This window comes from Triturus cristatus, chromosome 4_2 (assembly GCF_964204655.1).
Source record: "Triturus cristatus chromosome 4_2, aTriCri1.1, whole genome shotgun sequence".
NCBI classification, from domain to species: Eukaryota; Metazoa; Chordata; class Amphibia; order Caudata; family Salamandridae; genus Triturus; species Triturus cristatus.
The window spans coordinates 935,596,768-935,622,079 of record NC_140586.1 but is presented as its reverse complement, the minus strand read 5'-3'; the positions used below and the strand labels follow the sequence as shown (position 1 = coordinate 935,622,079).

The 25,312-nt window shown below is 47.1% G+C and overlaps 1 protein-coding gene and 1 pseudogene across 2 annotated transcripts in view; one reads left to right on the top strand and one right to left on the bottom strand.

Annotated features, from left to right (window-relative positions):
- The window catches only part of LOC146838960 (uncharacterized), a 154,356-nt gene that overhangs the window by 47,597 nt on the left and 81,447 nt on the right, over positions 1–25,312 (top strand). The window contains exon 4 of one of the 2 annotated variants that reach the window (XM_085603011.1): positions 17,586–17,786. The exons of the other annotated variant lie outside the window; for it this stretch is intronic. Within the exon in view, the coding sequence (XP_085459137.1) occupies positions 17,586–17,786 (201 nt within the window). The remainder of the gene's footprint in view (positions 1–17,585; positions 17,787–25,312) is intronic. 2 annotated transcript variants of the gene reach the window in all.
- On the bottom strand, positions 16,419–16,906 carry LOC146838961 (tax1-binding protein 3 pseudogene; annotated as a pseudogene).

The window sequence follows — 25,312 nt, the reverse complement described above, 5'->3', positions numbered from 1 at the left end:
TCGGGTGATTTCAGGTGATCATGGGTGTCTTGACTCTTCAACCACGACGTCCAGGAGGCGTCGACAATGACCAGGAGCTGGATTCGGAGTGCCCCACAAAGTCTGCAGCTTACTGAGGTATCGGCAACCGGATTGGAGCTAACAAGTCTTGGCAACAGCAAATCTTGTGGAAAGTGAAGAAAGTCAGCGGTGCAGACCAGCAAGGTCTGAGGAACTCACCCAGCAAAGGTAAGTCAGGGCAGGCCTGGAGCAATTAGGGGAGCCCTTTAGTTCTGTAGAAAAGTCTTCAGAGGCCACACCAGCCAATGGGCAAGGGATCGCGAAGACGCCTTGGAAGGATTCACTTCACAGGAGCCCACGGTCACTGGGAACAAGGTAGGCCTCTGATCTTCGGTGGAAATCCTGCTGGAGGCTTGGACCACACATGGTCCAATGCACAAGTTCGTAGAACGTCGTGAAGGGATTGCACTCGAAAATAGTGCACGTTACCCGGGTATTGCTGTTCCTCGTCACTCGTGGGGTCCACTCACCTCAGCTCTGCTGGGGACACACGATGACCATCGAGAAGTCAGGGAATCCACTTCCGGGGCTGCAGGGATTTCGGAATCCGGCGGGAGCGGGAAAGTTTGCGACCGTTGATTCAAAGTTTCGGTGCCTGCCAAGCAGGGGAGTCACTCCTTGACTCCAAGGGAGATTCTTCAGTCTTCCAGAGGTAGTGGAACGTTGAAGGTCCAGGATTCTTCTTCAGAGCGTCGTCCAGGGATATCTAGTTTGCAATGGCAAGGGTTCCCTAACTTATACTAAAGGAAAGGGAGGGACTAGCTCTATGACCACTCCTATGGGAGGGTCAGGGGAGTGGATGGTTACACCCACTTCCCTTTGTCCAGTTTCACGCCAGAGCAGGGGCAGGTAGCCCCCGAACCGGTTTGAGCTGGCATATGCACAGAGGAGCCTACTGCTCCCCCAGTGCAGGACTTCAAAGCCCTCTAGGAGTGCACCCACCCAGCCCCAATACACTAAATCCTGTCTGGAAGGTGGTGACACCTCCATGTGACAGGATGCCTATTGTTGGGCCACCTGCACTGCGAGTTTCAGTCAGCAGCAGGAGGGCAGCCCAGTGTCTGTGCTGGTGGCATCCATTTTGTGATGCCAGGGCTCTTTCAGGATTCTACTGTGTTTCCACAGTAGGTACATGTCTACTCCTCTAGAAGGGTGGGATCATACTCCCACACCAGTTACTGGTGTGGGGGTATGATTCCAAAGCGTTTGACACCAAATACAACATGTTTTGATGCAGCCATCTCAGAGTTAGCATCTACCGCGAGGTTATAATGCACTTAAGAGTATATGGTTTAACCGCATCCACACACAGCTACAGAGAATAGACTCTGAGAGCTGCAGAGGGGCCCTGCTCGGGCAGAGGCACCCCCTCACATGGAAACCAAGCACCCTTCCCTCAGGATTGTTAGGGCCTGCCTTAGGGGTGACTGATAGGTTTATATGTGTGTGTAAGGTGAGATATAGGGAACCTATATCTCAGTGAGGAGTGCTAACACTACCTCACCCAGGCTGCAGTAGCAGACCTGTGGTGTCAGATTTAGTCTGCTTCCCAGGGGTGGCATAATAGATGCTTCAACACCTGGTAGGCCTGTGAAGTACCTATGCCCTTGGTACCTAAGGTACCATATACTAGGGGCTCATAAGGTACCACAGTATCCAATCACTAGTGCATCTAATATGCACTCCAAGTTGTTTAGAGAGAACAGAGAGGCTGGGGCCCTGATTAGCAGGGTCCCAGCCAGACTATAGCCAGAAACCAGTGTTAACATCAGAAAAAAAGTGGGGGCAACATAAGTGCAGATCCTACTCTCCTACAGGAAGCCTCCAAATTTCTCAAATAAAAGATTTTGTTCCCTTCTTTGAAGCCCAGTGATACCATTGATCATAAAACTCAATAGCTGGAGATTCAGAATCACAAATCTAATCGTACCATCAAGCATAAGGATGCTTTGAACCTGGCCTAATCAATACCCAGCGTTGTCAAACAGTGTTTCAGGCATCTTTAACGTGGTAGAAGGACGTGCACTTGGGGGAGTCGCACAGAACCTGAAGTTTCAATTACAGAAACAAAAATACATAATTTTCTGGTAAACTCACATTAATCGATGCACAATATGCACCCATTAATTAGTGTCAATAGTTATTTTAGTTATAAAAACAATTGGTTAAAACGCACATTATAAAAACAAGAGGCTCTCTCACGTTTCTAGACACACTCCAAGAAAAGTATGTAGCCGCAAATCAGACATTCAAAATAGTATTTTTCAATGTGCTCAACGAAACAGGGTTTGTGTTACAAGCAGAAAAGCTGAAGAAAACAAGCATTTGCAATGCAATAGGTATCGCAATTGCGAGATTTTGAACTACTGGCATTGTAAATGACAATGCCTTTTATTTGTGTGTTTAAAAAAACCTGCAATAATAAAAGTCATTATCACTTACAATACCAATAGGTCAAAGTTTCTAAAATGTGAGACCTATCACATTGCAAATGCTTGTTTTATTTTTTATTGCTGTCAAGTCATTCTGTTATCCCATTTGTTTACACATTTGTAGTATAAATTTGAGTCAAGATTCTAGGGTGAAAAATGTTCTGAAAAAATAAGGTATTTCTCCAAGCAATTAAAAAAAGTGCTGCTGTTATCCTAGGCGATTAAATTTATTACTTACAATTAGGGGCGTTGCGAACCCCCGCTTTGGCAGCTACAGCATAGGAGGGATTCTTATGGGCCTTCCTCTGCCTGCAACTCCGCAGACAAAGGTTCATAATTTACGTTGGAAAACAGCCTCAACAGAAGAGCAGCAGGAGCAGGGAAAAACATCTGGGTGAATAGAACTGGGAAGGAAAGAAGGAATATTAGAAGGAAGGGTGAGGCGAAGAAAGCATGGATGAATGAGTGGGTGGATGAATGAGTATGTGGATGAATGAGTGGATGAACAGATGAATGAGTGAAAGGTGGGTGCATAGATGAAAGGATGGCATAGTAAAGATATGGATGGGTGAGTAAATGGATAGGAGGATGGACAGGTGAAAAGATGGCAGAGTAAAGGGAGGGAAGGATAAGTGAATGGATAGGTTGATGAACGGGTGAATGGATGGCAGAGTAAAGGGATGGATTGAAGAGTAAGTAAAAAGATCAATGAATGGATGGCAGAGTGGGTGACGGCGTCCTTTGCTCAGATTCCAGTTGCTGGGTTTTTGGAGTGCCACGGAGAGAGAGAGCCGTAGCAGTGGGAGAGGCAGCTCAGGTGTGTAGCACCGGAACCGTAGCTGGGAAAAAAAACACCGAAATACCGAGCATACCGAAAGACGCCGAACAACAGGTTTGCCGCCTGCCTCCTGCCGCTTGTGACTTACTTTTCCTGCAGTCTAGTGTTATCGCGGTTCACCGGTGGTTCGCCGGTGGTTCCTGTTGACCTGCCGCGGTCCCCTTTGAGCTGCAGGGATCGCTGGGCTGTTACTCAACTCTGCCTCTCTGTTCCTCAGCAACGCCGGTAAGGAGCGTGCAGAGCGCGGGGGGGGGGGTAGGGATAGGGCGAAGGTTACAGACTGGATCCTTAGCCTAAGGAGACCCATCCCGTCCCAGCCCAGCCCAGATAGGGGACTGTGAAAAAAATTTTTAAAAAGTATTTTAGAGATTCAACGTTGAACGCCGAGAAAATGGTCCTCAAAAGGGCGAAGAATAATAAAATGAAAAAACCCTCCCTCCCTCAGTTGAGGAGAGTGCCCAAATGGGGACCTCAGAAGATGGAGAGAATGCAGAAAGAGGTCAAATTAAAGAAATAGTGAGGGACGTAATGACGAAAAAAACACCAAGGACATCATCCAGATTGTGTTCGAACTCGAAGGGAAGTAACTCCGGGACTAGGTCCATAAAAGACTTCGTGAGTAGACACTTTATGCTATACATAATCAAGATGTTGAGATTGAGATTGATACACGTCAAATACAGGGATCATCTGAGAAAAACATTGAGGATATGGAACCTTCACTTTCTGACCACTGTGAACTAAGTGATATAAATATCAATTTGGAACCAAGACTTTCGTCCTCAAAAAGAATGCTCTCTGACTCTGACTATGACTTCGGTGAGAGAGTACGCGAGGAACGCGCAGAAGGGGGTAACGAGCAGAGGGATAACAGTAACCGAGAGGAGAGAGCAGACATAGAAAAAAATCGGGGGCAATTGTCACAGGGTGGTTATAAGTCCGCAGATGAGACATTGCGAAACAGTATTGAGAATCTAGACCTATCTGCATCTGCCTCAATGTTGGATGTTATCCTAATGCTACAAAAGACTTTACAGGGCCTGCTGGAAGTCACACTTTCAAATAATAATATATTAAAAGCACAAGAAATGAGCTTAAGACTTACTGTCAGCGAGCTACAGGGGATAAGGGCTTTAATGCCGTCGGTGGTACGGCCGGTGTATGATATTGTAACTGATAATACAAATGAAGGAGATAGAGGGGAATCTAGGGTTGAGGTTGAAGTTGAAGATGTGTATATATCGAAACAACCTATGCTGATAAGGAGACGAAATGACCCTAGATGGCAAAAGCAAAGACTCCCTCTAGGGAGAGTTAACAGGTATAAAGGAAAGGGAAGGAGCAAGGTGAAACGAGTGATAAATAAAAATGTAGAGTGTGGGGAAGGAAGACGGAATGAGGCAACACCACTAAAGCAGAAGATAAAATCTAAAAGAAGGGTGACACCAAAGGCCAGTAAGGATGAGAATATGGAACAGATGAAAGTGAACCCCCAAAGAAGCAGGCCCGGAACAACTATGAGCGAAATAAGAGAAAGAAGGGTCCTGCAAAAAAACTGTTGGGAGGAGAAAAGGGGAAAAAAGGATATGGCCTGGGGAAAAGGTAAAACGAAATGTAACCCAAGAAGCTTAGTAAAAGCGGGAGCAAATGAAATAGCCCAAAACAGAGAAAAAGGAAAGAAGGGAGTAAAAATAGGAGACTGTGGAGTTGGAGAAGCGAGTAGAGGAAAGTGGGTATATTTGGAACCCCAGGAAGCACCTAAGGGCAGAAAAAAACAAAGGAAAATTTCGCCCCCAAATCGCTCACAACTACTCTCCTCATTTGCAAAATGCCCAAGTCTATATAAAATTGAATCAAAAGATTTAAGACAAGTTGGATTCCTAATAAATAGTATAGGGAAAGATGTCACACAAGTAGAGGTATATTCAGAGATGATTAGATCCGCAATAATAAAAGCAGAAGATGAGATGCTAAAAGAAGGAATACAATTGATTCAAGATGTAGAAATAGACAAGGTAGGCTATCCCGCCAGCACCTTCTTGAACCATCATGCAGGGTTGGGAAAAAGACAAGCAAAAATAATAACAGGTGCGTTTGGAGGCAGAGAGGGAATGGAAATTAGTGTTGAAAATCATGAATTTAGAAACAATGGGGGTGACTGGAGCATGGAGGATAGAGAATTAAATGAGGCATGGTGGGCAGTAAATGAGTCGGGCAATATGAGCGAAATAGACTAGGAAAATGGGCCGTCGCATAGCCTAAGAATAATTTCTTGGAATATTAATGGATTAAAAGATCGGAGAAAGGTGGAGTATGTAAAGAATATTGCACAGACGGCAGACATTATTTGTCTGCAAGAGACTTGGCTTTGCGACGATACCCAGATAGCTGATGGCTATAAACAGTTCTCCAAAAAGGCGATGAAAGCTAGACTAGGCCGCCCCTCTGTCGGAATAATGACCCTAATCTCTACTGGGGCAATAGTTAAGGCAGACCTTATTAAGACCTCCTGTAAATGGATACTAGCAAATGAGATAGGTCTACAAGAGCATGGGAGGCTGAGTGAAAATATGGTAGTGGTGAATGAATATATGCAATGGGGCTCCCTCGGTGAATACGTGAAAGAAATGGTTTTTTTTAAAGCGGATCTGAAATATCTAAATGAACAATTTGGGAAATGTAATTTAGTAATTATGGGAGATTTTAACCATAAGATAGCACCGGCGAAGGTAGATACCTTGATGAATGAAATTTTGGATGCATATGATATAGTGCCAGCTCATTTCCCCAATAGCAAAATGAATAAACAGGAGGAAGAGTTAGGAAGTTTCCTAGGGTCATATGGGCTTGTTAGTCTAAATGGGAGATTGGAATCTGATAGTCCAGCAGGACAAACATTTAGAAGAGGGAACCAATGTTGCCCTATAGATTACCTGTATGTACAGTTCTGGAATTTTGCTCTTGTTAAAAAGTTTGAGATAATCAAAAGGGAAGAAAGTGATCACTATCCATTGTATTGTGAAATACTAAGAGATCCGCCACGAATCTGTAAAAAGGTCTTACCACAACAAATGGATAACCCTAAAAGATTAACTACAAGGCTGACGGAGGATTATATTGCAAAATTGGCAGGTTTCCAACAAAACCTGCCTGTAGATATTGTATGGAGTAAGAAGGTTGACTGGTTTGAAGAGAAAATAAAGCAGGCATCTCAATGTCTAGCGGTTAATATAAGGAAAACCTACAAAGGGGGTAAAAGACAGCAGGAGAGGGGGGTTATGCAAATGGGTTGGTTCGATCCGATGTGTAGAGAGAAGAAAAGAATACTAAGAACGGTGGAAAGAAAAGTGAAACAAAAATATGATCAGGAAGCCTACAATAATTTACTAAAACTAAGGAAGGAATTTAAAATGTTAGTGAGAAATAAAAAAAAGAAATTTTAAAGAAAAATGCTGGATCTCCCTGTTAGAAACCGTAGAAACCAAAAATATCAAAGGGTTCTGGAGGCTAATCCAAGAAGCATCAGGCCTCCTGGGAGGAATATCTAAATCAAATGTATAGGCGAAATAATGGGGAAGAAATTGGTAGGGAAACTAAACTGAGGCAACAAGTAGTAATGAATTTCATCCCTTTGTGCTCGGTAGAAAATGTAAAGAACATCATTAAGAATCTAAATCTAACCCGCGCGGCAGGGCCCGACAACCTACCGGCAGTAATAATAAAAACTGAGACGGAATGGTGGGCCAACTTTCTTTCAAAAATGTTTATAGCCGTATTGTCCACAGGTATAATCCCCAAATCTTGGAGGGGTGCTGTAATCAGACCGATACACAAGAAAGGGGATAGAAAGGAGCCTAAGAATTATAGATTGATAAATCTATTGGACATTGGTGCGAAAGTTTTTTCTAAGATAGTTTTGAAAAAATTGAAAGAATGGGTGGATACAAATGCCATTGTACCGGTGGAGCAAGGAGGGTTCAAAGAAGGACACTCAACCTTGGACCATTGTTTTGCCTTGTGGGCCGTGGTAAAGAAGACACTCGAACAGCAGGGCAGGCTTTATTGCTGTTTTGTAGACTTCCGGGCGGCCTTTGATTTGGTAGACAGAGAATGCTTATTGGAAACGTTAAAAAGATACAACATCCCTGCCGATATCTTAGAAGTAATCCAAAGCTTACATAGTGAAAATTGGGCACAAGTCATCAAAGATACAGAAGGAGGCCTGACTAAAGAGATAAGAATCAATAATGTCCTAAGACAGGGGTGTGTGTTGGCTCCGTTATTGTTCTCCATCTTCCTTGCTGACTTACCAAAAATATTAAGAACCGAACGTGGAGCAAGTCCCAAGATAGATGGAAAGCATTTATCATGTCTTCTATATGCAGACGATCTAGTCATTTTAGATCAAACAGTAGTAGGGTTACAAAAGAAACTAAATGCCTTTGAGATATACTGTAGGTCCAAACACCTAATAGTAAACATGGATAAGACAAAAATATTATGTTTTGGTAAGAAAAAACAGAAATATAACTGGTTTTTAAACAATATTAAATTGGAATCAGTAAGTGAATACAAATATTTAGGTGTATGGTTCGACCGAGGGCTAAGTTGGAAAATGCATCTTCAGGCACAAAAAATAAAGGGGCATGCTGGAATCTGTGGTCTGAAAAAATTTAACAACATTTATGGGGATAAATCACACAGACCGGTGTTGAAAGCATTTAACGCTTTGATTCCTCCGCAAATGCAGTATGGAGCGAAAATTTTGTGCCTGGGTGGTAAATGTACCTGGGAAAAAGAAGAAGGGAAATGTTTAAAATCTCTTCTTTCCCTCCCTAGCTCTTCAATGGTACAAGCTATTAGGCTAGAATTAGACTGGCCTGCTTGGAACCAGCAAGTACAGGTAAATACGTGCAGATTTTGGAAAGGGATGGAAGAAGATGAGGAGGAGAAAGTAGCTAGTTGGTGTAGAAGGGAGATCCAGCGGAGTGAACTGAAGTGGGCAAAAGACACTAGAAGAAAATTGGGTTTAATCTGTGGAAATCTAAAAGTAAAAATTGATCCAGAAACACTGTATATCGAAGAAGGGAAGAGTGCAATAAAAAATCTGGGTAATGAAATTCTAGAGAAATTGATTTGGAGTATGTGAAACAAAAAAAGACAGTACACTTTATGTAACATGTCTGGAATAATGACAATTCATACCCATACTTAGATACTTTACCAAATTACAATTTGCGATTAGAATTATTGAAAATAAGAATAGGAATTAATCCTGCTCGTGCTAATGAGAGAGTAAAAAATATGTTGATGGATGACAATGGTAAATGTATATGTGGGCTTTATCTAAAATGTACAAGTGTTCATTTTGTATTTGATTGCACAAAACTGACGATAACAAGGCGGATGATCTTAAGGCCCCTGTTTCTGAAGTACGGAATAGGTACAAGAATACAAGCAATTGAGCTACTTACAGTTATGCAGCGAAATTTTTACAAGAAGCAAAAACATTCCTATATAACAATGGAACGGAATGAGGTGGTCATAGGTGAATATTGTCGGTGATATAATGGTTTTAACTATTTATGTACTAGAAACCTTTTATATTGTATGCCCTGTGTTATTGTGAAACTAGAAAACGTTTTAGTTTAAATGAAATTGATTTTAGGATTTTAAAGAATATTGTTATATTATCTTGTGCTTTTAACGTGTGATAAAATGGAATATGTAGTTTAAAGACCGAATGGTCATAATAAACTTATTTTTGACTTGACTTGACTCGGGTGGATGATGGTGGATGGTAGGATGAATGGTAAAGTGGCTGGATGCAGATTGCATGAATGGATGGCAGAGTGAATGGATGAATTTCAGAGTGAATTGATGGATAGCAAGATGGAAGGAAGGAAGGATGGATGGATGGACGGATGGATGGATGGATAGATGGATGGATGGATGGATGGATGGATGGATGGATGGATGGATGGATGGATGGATGGATGGATGGATGGATGGATGGATGGATGGACGGATGGATGGACGGACGGATGGATGGCAGGCAGAGTGGACGGATGGATGGCAGAGTGGATGGATGATGGCAAAGTGAATGAACAGATGGTTTGATAGAGTGGATGGATTGATGGATGAATGGCAGAATAGATAGATGGATGGATGGATGAATTAATGGATGTATGAATTAATGGATTGCTGGATGATGGTGGCAATGTGAATGAATGGATGGTTGGATAGGAGAGTGGATGGATTAATGGATGGATGAGTTGAGGAATGGATGGCATAGTGGGTGGATGATGGATGGAAGAGTAGATAAACGGATGGTAGAGTGGATGGATGAAGGATGGGTGAGTGAGTGAATGACAGAATGGATGGATGGGATGGATATCAGAGTGAATGGATGTGTGACAGAATGCATGAATGTTGTCATGGTGCAGCGGGGACCCAGCAAGGAGTGCATACATGGATTCCGACGGCACGCGCATGCGCAGCAGAGCAGAGCGAATCAGCGTTCTAGCTGTCCGCTCGTCCGTCCAACCCAGAAGTGCCTCACTCGCCTGGGAAGCGCTGCCGGTTGAGACTGCATTTAACCGCGGTATTCAACCAAAGCAGCGCTTCCAGTACAGCATCGGAGAGCGAGCCTTCCGCTTGCCGCCTGACCGCCGCTCCAGCCTTGAAAACCTGAGACTTGGTTTTTACCGACGCGCCTTGCGTCACCCTTGCTTGGGCGCCTTCCTGACTCCTGCCTTCCCGGCGCAGGAACGCCTCTGCCCACCTTCGCCTGGCCCCCCTTCCTGACTCCTGCCTTCCCGGCGCAGGAACGCCTCTGCCCACCTTTGCCTGACCCCCCCTTTCTGACTCCTGCCTTCCCGGCGCAGGAGCGCCTCAGCCCACATTCCCTTGGCCCCCGTCTTGACTCCTGCTGTCCCTTGCCTCTGCCTTCCCGGTGCAGGAGCACCTCTGTCCCCAGAACTCGTACAGCAGCACGCCGCGAGTGTGTTCACTGCTGTATCAGGGGGACGCCACGCCGGAGCGCCTAGAAGTCCCGTGACACGCACAGGGTAGCGTGTTCACGGCATCGTGTGCCCTCCATAGACCTTAAGAAAGTCACTGCGACACACACAGGGAAGTGTGTTCGCAGTAGTGCCTTGATTTCACCGCGCCGGAGCGCTTTATGTTGAGACATTCTGCGACACGCACAGGGAAGCGTGAATCGCAGCAACTTTAATTTCACCGCGCCGGAGCGCTTTATGTTGAGACATTCTGCGACACGCACAGGGAAGCGTGAATCGCAGCAACTTTAATTTCACCGCGCCGGAGCGCTTTATGTTGGAGACATACTGCGACACGCACAGGGAAGCGTGAATCGCAGCAACTTTAATTTCACCGCGCCGGAGCGCTTTATGTTGTGACATACTGTGACACGCACAGGGAAGCGTGCTAGAAGCTCTACATTTCCTTTCGTCCCTCAGGAGCACCTCATCCTTGCACGTCCACAACGCACTCCTTGCTGGCAGAAGAAAAGCCTGGACCCACTTGCCTTTTCAGGTGACTATGTTCTTGAAACCTTGTGCTGGATGAATGCATGGCATGAGCAAGTAGGTTAATAAGCTGAGCCCGTTTGTTAATCCATGGGTCCTTTTCTCTTATAGTTGGCGATCCTCAAACACAACCCTCAGACAACTTAGCTCCTGCCAGACGACATCATTTCCCTGTCCTTGTCTCCTTCCCCTGGTTCCATCCTCACCTCGGTCAGTGTATCCACCTGCCGAGGAGTGGAGGGGAGCAGTGGAGGTTGTTCGTGTCGTCTCTGCGAGATAACCTCACGAGTATACCAGGTAAGCCTCGTGGGGCCTTGACAAATGTATGGTAGAGTGGATTGATGGATGGCAGAGTGGATGAATGAATACACAGCAGAGTGGGTGGATTGACAGAATGTATGGATGGCGGAGTGGATGAATGGATGACAGAATTGATGGATTGATGAGTTGCAGTGGATAGATGGATGAGAACAGAAATCTGTTCTATGGAGGGTTTGGTTCACTTGTTTCGCTTTTTGGTGGCATCGGTGCTTTAGTTCAAAGTGCGGGCTATTTAAATTTTCTTGCTACTTCCTTGCAATGATGACGTTTCAGATTTAAAGAAATAACATCTCTAAAAATCTGATACCATTGCTAGAGTTTACACTTTCTCAGATGTCACTCAATAAAAACCTTTCAACGCAGAGATATAAATCTGATGTAGAATGTATAGCCAAACGGTTCTGGATGTTAAATACACTTTTTTCTAGTTTTGAAGAGATTTTAACATATTTGCATCTGATGTTTGTTGCACGAGTAACATGACAAACCATTTCCATGGCTCGGAAATCCACTGAACAACAAAAGCTTTCGCGATGACAACAAAATGAACAAACTACTTCCGGCACATGTGGGAATCGTTAACGAACCAATGGTTTACAGTAATGGTGTGTAGTACATTTTCTCTTTACGTGTATATCGTTTGAAGGGGGCAGCAGGGATGAAGAAAGATTCTCAGTGACCTTTACACGGCTTGTTTCCTCTCGAGAAGGTTCTGGGCACCATTCCATTTCTGGAATGCGAGTCCCCAGGGAGCCCAGACAGGGGCGGTGTCTGGGCACCATTCCATCTCTGGAATGCGAGTCCCCGGGGAGTCCAGACAGGGGCGGTGTCTGGGCACCATTCCATCTCTGGAATGCGAGTCCCCGGGGAGCCCAGACAGGGGCGGTGTCTGGGCACCATTCCAGGGGCGGTGTTTGGGCACCATTCCATCTCTGGAATGCGAGTCCCCGGGGAGCCCAGACAGGGGGCGGTGTCTGGGCACCATTCCATCTCTGGAATGCGAGTCTCCGGGGAGCCCAGACAGGGCCGGTGTCTGGGCACCATTCCATCTCTGGAATGCGAGTCCCCGGGGAGCCCAGACAGGGGCGGTGTCTGGGCACCATTCCATCTGTGGAATGCGAGTCCCCGGGGAGCCCAGACAGGGGGCGGTGTCTGGGCACCATTCCATCTCTGGAATGCGAGTCCCCGGGGAGCCCAGACAGGGACGGTGTCTGGGCACCATTCCATCTCTGGAATGCGAGTCCCCGGGGAGCCCAGACAGGGGGCGGTGTCTGGGCAACATTCCATCTCTGGAATGCGAGTCCCCGGGGAGCCCAGACAGGGGGCGGTGTCTGGGCACCATTCCATCTCTGGAATGCGAGTCCCCGGGGAGCCCAGACAGGGGTGGTGTCTGGGCACCATTCCATCTCTGGAATGCGAGTCCCCAGGGAGCCCAGACAGGGGGCGGTGTCTGGGCACCATTCCATCTCTGGAATGCGAGTCCCCGGGGAGCCCAGATAGGGGGCGGTGTCTGGGCACCATTCCATCTCTGGAATGCGAGTCCCCGGGGAGCCCAGACAGGGGGCGGTGACGAGGTTCCTACAGTGTAATAAAAAGCGCGCCTCTGTCTTGCGTCAGATTACATTCACGGGGCATACGAATGTTATTAAAAGATCACAGATTGCTCTGAGGGAGTTAAAGGTGACCTCTTCTAGGCTGCCGAAGAGTGACTTCTCCTGACAGGTCTGCACAGCCCCTGGCTCTCAGGCTAAACTCGTGTCAATCCCGTCATCTCACGCCGCCAGGGCATTGCCCTCTGCAGAGAGCAGCCCACTTGTCTAAACACAAGTCTGCCTCACAGACAGCGGATGCTTTGTCCTTCTCTTATCTCGCAGTTTCACTCCTGAAATTCAGAAGATGCTTCCCCGCAGACAGCACCTGTAATTATTTTGGGGGAGTTCGGTGTTCAATAAGCCACATAAATGAGTGCATTTATAACAAGCCCCCTCGTTGCCGGGGTAACCCTCAGAGCTGGCGCCAATCCCAGCACGGCTCTGTGCTGACGTCGACGGACTCTGAGCCCGGTGAAGGCAAACAAAGTGCTCTCGTGGATCCCGGGCCGACGGCAGTGGTTGGGGGCACAGATTTTCAAAACAACACGCTGCACAGGCAGGCACACGCACGGCCCTGGGAGTCTTTCTCGCATGTTATGTTATGTTATGTTATCATTAATTTATACAGCGCACAGCTACTCGAAAGTGTCCCGGCGCTAAACTCGGGGAAAAAGAGGAAGAAGAGAGGCAAAACCCATCATATTAAAAGAGCAAAGTTTTTAATTTTCTTTTAAACAGAAGAGGGTCCTGAGTAGCCCGAAGCGCTACAGGCAGGCCATTCCAGGCAAGGCCTGCTTTACGGACAAAGGAGTTCCCTCCCAGTCTTTGGCGATTAAACCTTGGGGTCTGGATCAAAAGCTGAGCAGACGAACGCAGGAGCCTCCCAGGTGTGTAAAAGGCAAACCTCTTACGCAGATAACAAGGACCTAGACCATAAAGGGCCCGATGCACAATACAGAGCATCTTAAATTTCAAACGAGATTCCACTGGGAGCCATTGCAAGGAGCGCAGATGGGAACGAACGCTAAGCCTAGAACGCACACCAAGGAGAAGCCTGGCCGCTGAATTTTGGACAACCTGCAGTTTCTTAACCAAATATCCTGGGCTGCCAACCAAAAGGGCGTTTGCATAATCCAAACGAGATAGAATAAGGGCACGCATGGCGCTGCCTCACTGCTGCTGCAGCGGGGAGGAGGGACAGTGATGTCAGCATGAAGACAGCGTGATCCCTAATCGAAGCCCAATCAAAGAGCCCTTGGGACAGCGAGTCTACAGCGTGTCTTGCTCACGCTGCCTGCACGCGCCAGTAGGCTCTCTGATTGATTGACAAGGTCCACCAATCACAATGCTGATTTGCTAGTCGCCAACCAATCAGAGAGCTGTCTGGCGTGTGCAGGCAGCGTGAGCAAGACACGCCGTAGACTCGCTGTCCCAAGTGCGTGTCAAAAAAAGCCACAGGGCGGTAACAAAAACCGCTGCACACCAATTACAAGGCAGAGTTTTTGACGTTGCCCAATAGAAAACATGGGCGGGAGCAAAAGTCCTTCTCCTACAATCCCTCTACCCCAATAAATCTCTCGCTGCGCGTGCAGTGCTACGTGCTGCATACCAAGGCGCGAGACCTAAAAATAGAATACAAATAGTCCTTAGGCATCAATACCACAGTTATCACAATCCTTTGGTATGAATGATCTCAAAAACCTGTTCCCCCTCTTCCTAGACAAGGTCCTTTTCATGGATGGTTAGCATGGTTAAGAAGCACGTGTGCTTAGCCTCAGACACTAGTGTGTAACTGCTCCCATAGTTAGGAGGGCATTGAGACACAAGGTGATAAGGTGTGTTGGCCAGCATCACACAAAGTGGTAAGGTGTAGATGTCTAAACCAAAGCCCTAGTCTCCTAGCTCCAAAGCCAGCATATAGGACACACCTCATGGACATGTGATTTTCACTGTTTACCTGCTCCAGAGCATCTTAATCCATCATCTATTCATACAAGAACGAAAGTCATTCCCACTGAGTGAGAGCAGGGCTGTCTAACAGTAGACCCATACCAGATTTCCAGGATAACCACATACTATGTATTGAGGCCCATTTAATGTCATTCTATCTAAATAAATCTTGAAAATCAGTCATGGATCAGACCCTTCTGGACCTACTCTGTGCACCCAAGAAAAGAGAGAACTGACAACGGTTGGTAGCATCAGATCAGTTTAAGGCTGACAACTGACTGCTGCGCTACAACAGTCATCATTCACAGACAAACAGCCGATCATTCTTTGTTGACTACTAGTCACCTATGCTATCCATACACTACAATCTACCTCTTTTGTACTGAATGGCGAATACCAAATGTATGTATACTACCTCAACCATCTAATGTTTAATAACTGTATATTGTAAAGCGCTCTGATACCCTTGTGGGTCATGTTCGAGCTATATAAAACTTTATATAAAATTAAAAAAAAACACAGAATGGGAGGACACCATATTCATCACAGCACCTTTCATGAGAAAAATGTATACTTCCTACTCCCAAGTAAACACACATGAGCAGGTTTTATGTCCACTCAATGGTTTTTGCTGCAGCCAGCACTTTCCCTCAGCATGCCCAAATGGAATTCAACTACAACTGCTTGAGCTGAAGCGGGCGAGAAAACGTGCATCCGTGAATACTTTATGTGAGTGAACAGGACGTGTATGTATTACTGGATGGGGTGAGTAAATCATGTGCAAAGAGGAGAAACCACTCCAGGAGGATTCTGATATCTCAATCCAGCAGACCAATTCAGAGCACGGTGTTCGGCCTTGGCTAATTTACACCCTGCCCCTGCAATGGCACTCCCTCAACTTAAAATCTAAAACCCAGACCACTCAGCTGCCCACCTCTGTGCAATGTCCCAGTGCTTTTCTGCTGCTTAAACCAAGGTCCTTGGAGAAAAGAAACCGCGTCTCTGCCTCTTGAAGTACTGCGGTTTTGTGTAGATCACATTGTCCCAAGCTTTAAAGTAGACGTTCCAAAAAGCCTGGGAAGGTAGGGGGCGAGAAGGCAAAGCTACACATCAACACATGTCAACATTGTTTTTTCACCACTCCCTCTCAACCACCTAAATTCATGTAGTGTCACATACAGAAAGGCTGGAGTGGATGTCCCCTTTTACGAATGTGATGTCCTGTAATCAGAATCTAGTATTTCTCTTAACCTACGATAAAAACTCTGATCCTAATGAGGTCTATCTCACTGATTGAGGGAAATACACTGCTTTGACAATAATCTGATTGTTTTGTTAAAATATATGTTTCAAAATGCGTCCTCCTTGAATACACACCTCAATGGCAAAAGTAAAAGATAGGGCACTTTCAGGCTACCAGCAGCACTTTCCCATCATGTGAATGGCACACAGTGAAACTCCTGTATGATTTCCATTACATCAAATGCAATAACTTTGTGCTTTAAAAACTGACAAAACATACTCTCTGGTTTGTTACTAAGCATCAAGCTAAAGAACAGGAAATATATCTAAAAGCATTAGTAATCCTCCTCCAAATAACCCCCCCTCATAAAGAAAAATGAATTTGTATTGAAGCCTTTTTCTGCTTGACGCTGGCATTCAGAGTGCCTACTGGGCTGGATTGGTCTGGTCGCCGGTGTGGATTGCTTCTTCGCCTTATCAATCTTTCTCAAACTACTAATGCATGGAGTGGTGCACCGCCTCCTGGAGGGACTTTATGGTCACCAGCGGCCTCACCACTTCTTCATTTTTCTTCGTGAGTCTCTTCCTTGCTTGGTCGTGTGTTACCATGGCCATATCCCAGCCATTGACCTGCATTATTTTGTCTCCCATCTGGAGCCCAGCTACCTCAGCTGGCCCACCTTCTGAAATCCGGGTCACATAGATGCCCTTGTCAGTCTTGTCCTCGGAGAAGGGATTCTGAGACGGGTCCTGATCAATTCCACCACCAATGCTGAAACCAAGGATCAGGTTCTCGCCCTGAGGTCGTTTGTGGATCTCAACCCGTTGCACTACTGCCGCCACGGGCTGTCCCGGAATGTAAGACATTTTCTCTTCAGCTCACGCAATCCTCTCTACACTGCTCTCTAGCCCGATCCACCACTAGCTCTAGCCGGCTAAAGAGAACCAAGGACTGCCCCGAACAAATTAAACAGAGAGCATTGTTCAGTGCAAGCATTTAGAAGCCTTTTGAGCGATGTGCACCACTCGAGCATCTGATGCTTTCCAAATACTCCCTCATTAAAGAAGGAGATCAGTTGTGTGGGTCTTGCCATTGGCCATCACAAGGGATAATGACTATTTATATAGCACACTCTGCAAACTAACTTGTCTCTAGGACCTTAAATAATAGGCATTATTAACAAACCTAATTGTACTCATCTAGGTCAGAAGGCTGAATGTGGCCTCTTGGAATCCGACCCAGTGACCAGTATTCCATGGGCGAGCTCTGTAACCAATAGTGATTGTCATGTAAACTCCAGTCATGTTTTGTAATCTAGTTCAGTGTTGTGTCTTCATCCAAGTGTCTGCCTTCTTGTTGGTACCTACCCTGTTTTGTACGTAATTTCCTTCTAATATTTTCTAAATACAATTTCTCTTTGCACAAAAATAAAAAATAAACAACTTAAAAAAAAAAAAAGGCTTGATTATGTGAAATGTATCCACTCCTGGAGCCTGGAGGCGGCGATTCCGCAAACGGCCACCAGAGGGTGATCCTCGCCTACTGATGCTATTCAATGAGTTGCACCTTGTATGTAAGGGAGAAGGTTTCCTTTTCCAGGTCAGCGGCGGCAGAGACAGCACCAGCAGCGGATGGTGACATCACTTCCGGCCTCTCCTCGTGTGTCCAGCCTGCTGCAGAGGAGGACGGAGTCAGTCTGGTGGGCAGTTACCTTCATCTTCAGACCCTCACAGAGCCTCCCCCCCCCCGACCTGCCCCTGCCCCAGGAAGAGGAGAGCGCCCGGACAGGTTTCTGCTCAGGTAGGAGAGCTGACAACTCACTTGGCTGCAATGTCTGAATCCATGGATCAGATTTCCCCCGGCGTGGCATTCATGATGACGTCGTCTGGAGATCTCGACTGAGGGCGTGTGCCGAGGGAGTGCAGGCCAGGCCTCGAAGGAGGCGTGTCCGTGAGGCAGTGACAGACTCCGCACTAACATGTTCAGCTCATTAGCTTTTCAATAAGTGCTCAGAACAGTCACTGCTGCTGCTCAGCGCGGTCACAGCTGCTGCTCAGAGCGGTCACTGCACTGCATCTTACTGCATTATGAGAAGTCTGTGTGTTGCATCTTACTGCACTGTGAGGAGTCTGCACTGCATATTGCTCCACTGTGAGGTATCTGTGCACCCAGCACAGCATCTCACTGCACTGAGGAATCTGTATACACTGCACTTCATCTTACTGCACTGAGAGGAATCTCTGCAGACTGCACTGCACCTTACTGCACTATGACAAATCTGTTCTAGTGCATTGCATCTTACTGCACTATGAGGCATCTCTGCCACTGGATTTCTGTCTACTGCACTATGATAAATAAATCAGTGCATTGCAGTGCATCTTGCTATACTGTGAGGAATCTGTGCACACCCTTTGCTGTCCTCTCGCTGTTAATTTGTTGACTTGGCACCTCTAACCCTATGTTTGAAGCATGTTCCCCAGGCAGTTGAACGTCCGGGCTGCCCCACGCCCCTTTTCTCCCTTTGTCTTGTTTCCATCTCTCCGACTAGGCAAAAGCTTCAGTCATTGCAATAGTTTCCTGTGCCATAGTTTGCTTATGTCATTATCCGCTACAGAGGTTGTGTGCCTGCTGCTGAGATTGTGTGTGTGTGCACAGACCTTGGGTGTGCCATGTAGGAGGCCTGTTATGCAGTGGATGGTATGTGACTGTGTTTTTAATGTATCTCTGTAAGTGTGTGTGTGTGTAGGTTGGATGTGTGTGCATGTGAACAGGGTAGGGTTGTCTTTGCAGGCTGTGTGTGTGTGTCAGTATGAGACATATCTCCATTGTGTCTCTTTGCAAGGTGTCTGTTTTGGCAGATGTTTGCGGGCTGTCACTCACTATTCCTGGCCTCTGCTTTTCTCTGTACAGAGATCTTTAGGATCACTGGCTGAAAAGAATGTCTGCTCTGTGCAGAATAGTCAGGTACTACTCAGCACACAGCAGACCTCTGAGCAAAGTCACATGTGAAGTTCTAGTTCTTCCCCATAGTTTGAAGAAGTAGCCAGGCTTGAGTGAGACTTCAGCCCGACCTCCAAATGTGTGGGTGCCCGAAGCACCCAGGATCACGTGTGTGACAATGCTAGAAAGGGTTGCTGCACTCTCCCATCATGCATCAATGAGGAGTGTACTATGATATAGGAGCCTATGTAAAGGGTCCAAGAGACTCTTGAAGTCGTTCTGCTCTGCTTGTCACTTCAGCAGGAAGGGGAGAACAAGAAGAGTGAGCAGAAAAGCAGCAAGAGAAGAGAAGTAAGGGCGATACAGAGAGAAAAACACAAGGGGTAATGTAAATAATAGATATCATTCCAAAATATGAAAGAAATAATTTTGTAGGGGAGGGAACCAGAGTTCAAAAAGAAAAGCAGAAAAAGAAATGGAATCAACATTATTTATAAATTGTAAAAAGTGTAATTATATGTTGAGCTAAAACTGAGATTTAAGTGCCATGTGAATGTGATGCTTCAAGAGTTATAGGTGTCATTTGCTGTTGAGTGGTATCAATACTTGAACCAACTTTAGTGCTATGAATCAGGGAGTTAATTCCAGTCACCAAACAGTGTAAATGCACCAACTGGAGGGATCCATGTATTTTCCTGCGGGGTACACATTTCAACTCTAGTGAGATAGCTAAGGGGTCCCAGGTTCCAACTGTCCTCCTGTACAAGTGAGTTGATGCTCAGACTGCACGGATCTGTTGCCTTTGCATCACAAGTACCAATACTAATAAATTCCTAATAAAAATTTAATAAAAAAGTACTCCACCAATTTTGCACCCAGGACCATCTCAAGCTGTCCCAACTCTAGACATGTTTTACTATTAAAAAAGAACTATAAATGTGTCTTATGTCCAGCTAATATTTAGGTAGTAAGTGGGACAAGTGGATTTCTTTAAAGGGCAAGCTGATTCCTGTATCAATCTGCCCTTAAAACAAGCAGATTTTTTAAATAATTCCACACCCCCTATAAGGTGTATTTACAGACCTATACGGTGCACTGATTATCACTCACAGTAAGAGGGTGTTTAGCGTTTAAGAAATCTGTGCGCTCTGCGCTGATGTTTGCTCACACTGCGAGGGGCATTTACTTTCTGTGGACACTTTCACACACTGTTCCACTTATTAATGGCACTCTGAGTGGTTTTAAATAAATGAAGGAGCCTGTGACCATTGCACTGTGGTGTACTCTTGCTGTATGCAGTACTAACTGAAGAGGAAACCTCTACACTGCATTACTTTTTACTTCACTGCAGACTTAATCTGTGCACCTGGCACTGATTTTTACCGCAACGGAGGAAAACAAGTAGGCTATGGATAATGTTATGTTAAGTGTATTTGCAGAGCACACTATCACCTGGGAAGGTGCCCTGGAGCTGTGCAGGTGTGGAAGTCCTCTTACTGCCCGTGCCTTCTCACCCCCCTCCGTGCACTCCCGTTGTTCGTGCCTTCTCGCCCCCCGCCCGTCCCCCCTTCCGTTTGCACTCGGCTTGTTTTAATTGTATTTACTGACGGGTATACAGTTGCAATGCATTGCCCATTTTAACTTACAGGAAATCTGCCAAACTAAAAAGTACTTTTCAAACTATTTCTCTTTTTGTAAAGCGCTTCTTGTCTCTGTTAGCTGCTTCGCGGCGCTCTGCCAGGGGAGGATGCGAGGTGGAAGGCGGTTGCACACAGGCGGTCACGGCCCCAAGCAGTGGGAGGGTTAAGTAGGCCTGTGGCAAGCACAACCACCTGTGTCAATAACACATTTTAACCCCAGGAGAGGCAAAGCATCCCAGCGGCGAGAGCTCTAAATCAACTTTCTGTGAGCCCGGTCACCCGCATTACAGACACCAACCTATGGGGGCACACGGGTCTCGGCAGTAAGGGGGTTAAACCCCAGACCCCGCATTCTCTCTTGAACCTTAAACCAATCCACAGCAGCGAGAGTGTTCCATGCACCTGCACCGAGAAGGCATGGGTTAATCCCTGCTGCTCCGGGCAGGGTTGGCCGACCCCCAGCGTGAACGAGAGCGCAGGGACAGTCCTCGCCTGCTGGCACGGGGCACCGGGCCGGGCATTAAATCGAGTCTCTCTAGAAGGGGCAGGACCCCCGATGGCGTTCTTGGCGGGCGGAGGGCCTGTGGGTGGACTCTGGGGAACCCGTGAGAACGGCGGGCAGCTGGCACGGCACCGAGAAAAACCAGGCCATCAATCTGCGCTCTAGCTGGCATCGGCAGCACTGGGTGGTATTAGGCTCTAGGAAGCTGGGCTAGAGGCCAGTGCCAGCTCAGTGCCCCCCGCCCGTCTACCCCCGGCTCCCACCCTCGCCCGCCCCGGGACTTGGCACCGGCGGGGTAACACAGCGCACCGCTGGAGCTATTCCTGGCACAACATCCGCTTCTCTCATTGTACATAGGCGTGGGGAGGGGGAGGGGGACTCCTTGAACACATATAGCAGCCACTCCCGTCTTTCCTGAACTTCTCCGGTGATGGTGCGGCCTGGAGTGTTGAGCGGAGTCAGTCGGAGGCTTGTTTCCTCATTTGGTTGCGCCGATGTAGAAGGCAGCTTCCATTTTTTAATTTTAATACTATTTCTTATCCAATCTCGTTATGTTCTGGCTTCTTCTGAAGCAAAGATCCCTTTAAAAATGAAAAAAAAGTCTGGTGGCAAAAGCAGTGTGAAGGCGACGGGTCAGATTCATGGAAATAAAGGTGCGCGCGGAGATGGACATCTTTGCTTGAAAGATCTTTGCCTGTGGAGCGCATGAAAAGCTGCGCCGGGCACGGGTTTTCAGGTGTAATGCTGGGAATGCCATGTGACACTCTCACAAACTCCGATACCCTGCGCATGATTTACACAAGGCAGCTCCTGAGAGAACATTTCCACAAGCACAGTTCCAAGCCCATCACAAGCACACGCACAGACACACAGATGAACACAGACAGTCGCGCACACAACCACTTGGCGACACAGACACGCTCCCTTGCAAGCCAATTACACAATCAGACACACACATAACATGCAGTGTTGGCGTTGCCAGTTGGGTCAGCTGATAAGGTCTGTGTGTGGGCTGTTTATTGATCCCCAGGGCTGTGGCAGAACCAAAAGATATAAGCATTGGTAAAGCCAATCAGTCTTGCCATTAAAAGCTGTTGGTTTTGCCAATGGTTTTTAGCCGTGCTGCACAGAGTTCCGAATGCTCATAAATACAACCTAATTACATGGTTATACACAGACCCACACACCTCTCATAGGAGGACAGAGGCATGCTCAGAACAACCCTTTCCACCGTCAGACACACGTGCCCCAGGAGTGCTGTGACCCAATACACGGCCAGGCACATGCACACGCTACACTACACATGCACACCCGCACATGCCCAGGGCTGCAGCCCTTCTCGCGGAAGAGACCGACACAGAAGCCGCAGGAGCGGTGCGTACAATACGCCCACACAAACTGCTCCCTGGGCACAGCCGACTGACGCGGCAGGTCTATTTTTAGCCGCAGCTCTGTAAGCATTCAGCGCAGTGGTGATAAAACACACCATTGGCCACCAGAAACAGGGTGAGGGGAGGGCTCCGGTGGCCAGGGGAGGGAGAGGTACAGCGTCCGGTGGGCAGCCCCCAGGTGTTTTAAAAACAAAAACATAAACAAAAATGTCATGAGCAATTCCAATAGCTCTAACTTTACCAATGCCGAGACCATTGCATTGTAAATGCTTGTTTATTATTTCTTCAATACAGGATACGTTTGATTTCCTTATGTGGTGAGAATCCAGGAAGAGGCCCATTTCCTTGGTACCGCAACAATTTCTTTCAGACGTACAGGTTAGGAGGAAGCCACTTCCTTAACACCAGTGACATTTTCCTAGCTCGGTGTGCCCTGCACAGGTTAGTTGTAAACATTTCAGTCCCCTTAAACGTGGTTGTAGGCTATACAAATAGATAACGCTTTGTTGTAAACACATTACTGTGGCGTCTAGAACCAGTCGTAAGCAATATTGCGTGTGCCAGATATCATCAGATTGTCTTCCATGAATCCTCCGGGGCAGTGAAAAACAGACGTTCTACAGATTCCTTCTCCAGTATGGATGGTTGGATAAACCAGATACTAAGAAGATGCAGTGCACTTGAACATATATTTAATGTAAGTCATTCCTTAACTCTGGACCCATCATTAAAAGGTTCAGGAACCAAAGATCCACTTCAGATACTCAAAGTTGACGCTCCAACTAGTTAACATCCTCTTCAGAGGGGGACTTACAGGGCTTTCGGCTGAAAAAGAGAGAGAGAGAGAGGTTTGGGAGATAGAGGGGTGCTTTGAAAAAGACGGGGTACATAAATTGTAAGATTCCAAGAATCTACTCTCATTTGATGAACTGGTGTTGGGACCTGGTGAATTCAGAATGTCAACTGTTCACAAGTAATTGACAGAACATTTAAGGCCTGCTTAGTACCGTTTTGAGGAAAGATCAAAGGCGCCATCTTGTTAATATGAAGCAGATGATGCCCCACCGGGCCACTGGCGATGAAAGGATTAGGACTAAGCAGTAAAGTATGAAACCAGGTCGTATTTATGCAGGAAAATTAAGAGCATCACAAGTAAATGCATCCTTTGCGTAGCTTTGAGATCATGAATAAATCAAGCTAGTTGCGTCAGTAAGTTAAAAGGGTTCGCACAAATCAGGCTGCGCTTCTAAATGAGGCTTTCTAGAAATGTTCTTTTGCTGTTTTGCAACACTACATACCAGAGGTTACCATTCAAACGAATGGTACTTAATGTGCTGTCCACAGAAGGCTGAACGACTGAGTCCGCACTGCTAGGATTTGAACCTTTCATCTGCATGTAACACAGCTCCCAGCAAGGAGCACTTAACTCCTCAGTTATCCTAAAAAGGGGTGGCTGAAACTGTAGTTGTCTTCAGACATATTAACCAAGGAGGCAAGGGACAGGGAAATATTTGAGCTCTAATCCTTCTATTTACTGAATTAAATCCATTCACTCTGGTACCAAGTGATTTTTTTGGGCTGGCTCGTAACTTGCTACTGGAAATGTTGCATCATGGCGGTATGTAAGACCCCAGATGGATTGGGGATCTCCGTAGAGATTGGCCGCGGCAGGGAGAGTCATGGAAACTGGTAAGTCTTTTCTTCTTTCTAGATAAAGTCCCAACACAGGCAGTGCTCTAGCATTCCAAAGAGAAATTCCAAAGGAGCTCCTCCAACGACCAACACCCCAGGGACAGCTTAAGGATTTTGGGGGCCCTGGGGCAAAAAGATTTTGGGGACCCCTGTTCGGAACAGCTGTGAATTTATGATCCAATTTCAGCGCTTTCATGCCCTCTTCGGCCAGGTCCCTGGCAGCACACTGGCACACCTGTCCAAATGCTTAATGTGTTTACATCTAATATTCAGGGATAGCGATGCATGTTTTCAATATTGTAACACAGCAGCAGCTCAATAATATTACTGCAAATAATCTCTGTGACACCCTCCCATTTTACATGTGAGGTCCTGTTGTGATTTAAAAGAACATTTTTATGGATGTTGCATGAAACAAACACATTTTTCTGCAAAACTCTCTGTAATAGATTCTCTCGCATCACCCACAGCAACAATCATTAAAGGAAAACAGTATTTAAAACAATCTGTTTAAGAGTTATTCAAGGCCATCTCTCTGGAGAACAGAGCTGGCTCTATCAGGGGGCCCACTTTGGCCATGCTCTGCCCCACCACCGGCCTCCCCCGCTGCTGCCCCCTTCCCTCTGCCCCAGTACTGGCCTCCCCCGCTGCTGCCCCCTTCCCTCTGCCCCACCACCGGCCTCCCCCGCTGCTGCCCCCTTCCCTCTGCCCCACCACCGGCCTCCCCCGCTGCTGCCCCCTTCCCTCTGCCCCACCACCGGCCTCCCCCGCTGCTGTCCACTTCCCTCTGCCCCACCACCGGCCTCCCCCGCTGCTGGCCCCTTCCCTCTGCCCCACCACCGGCCTCCCCCGCTGCTGTCCCCTTCCCTCTGCCCCACCACTGGCCTCACCCGCTGCTGCCCCCTTCCCTCTGCCCCACCACCGGCCTCCCCCGCTGCTGCCCCCTTCCCTCTGCGCCACCACCGGCCTCCCCCGCTGCTGCCCCCTTCCCTCTGCCCCACCACCGGCCTCCCCCGCTGCTGCCCCCTTCCCTCTGCCCCACCACCGGCCTCCCCCGCTGCTGCCCCCTTCCCTCTGCCCCACCACCGGCCTCCCCCGCTGCTGCCCCCTTCCCTCTGCCCCACCACCGGCCTCCCCCGCTGCTGTCCCCTTCCCTCTGCC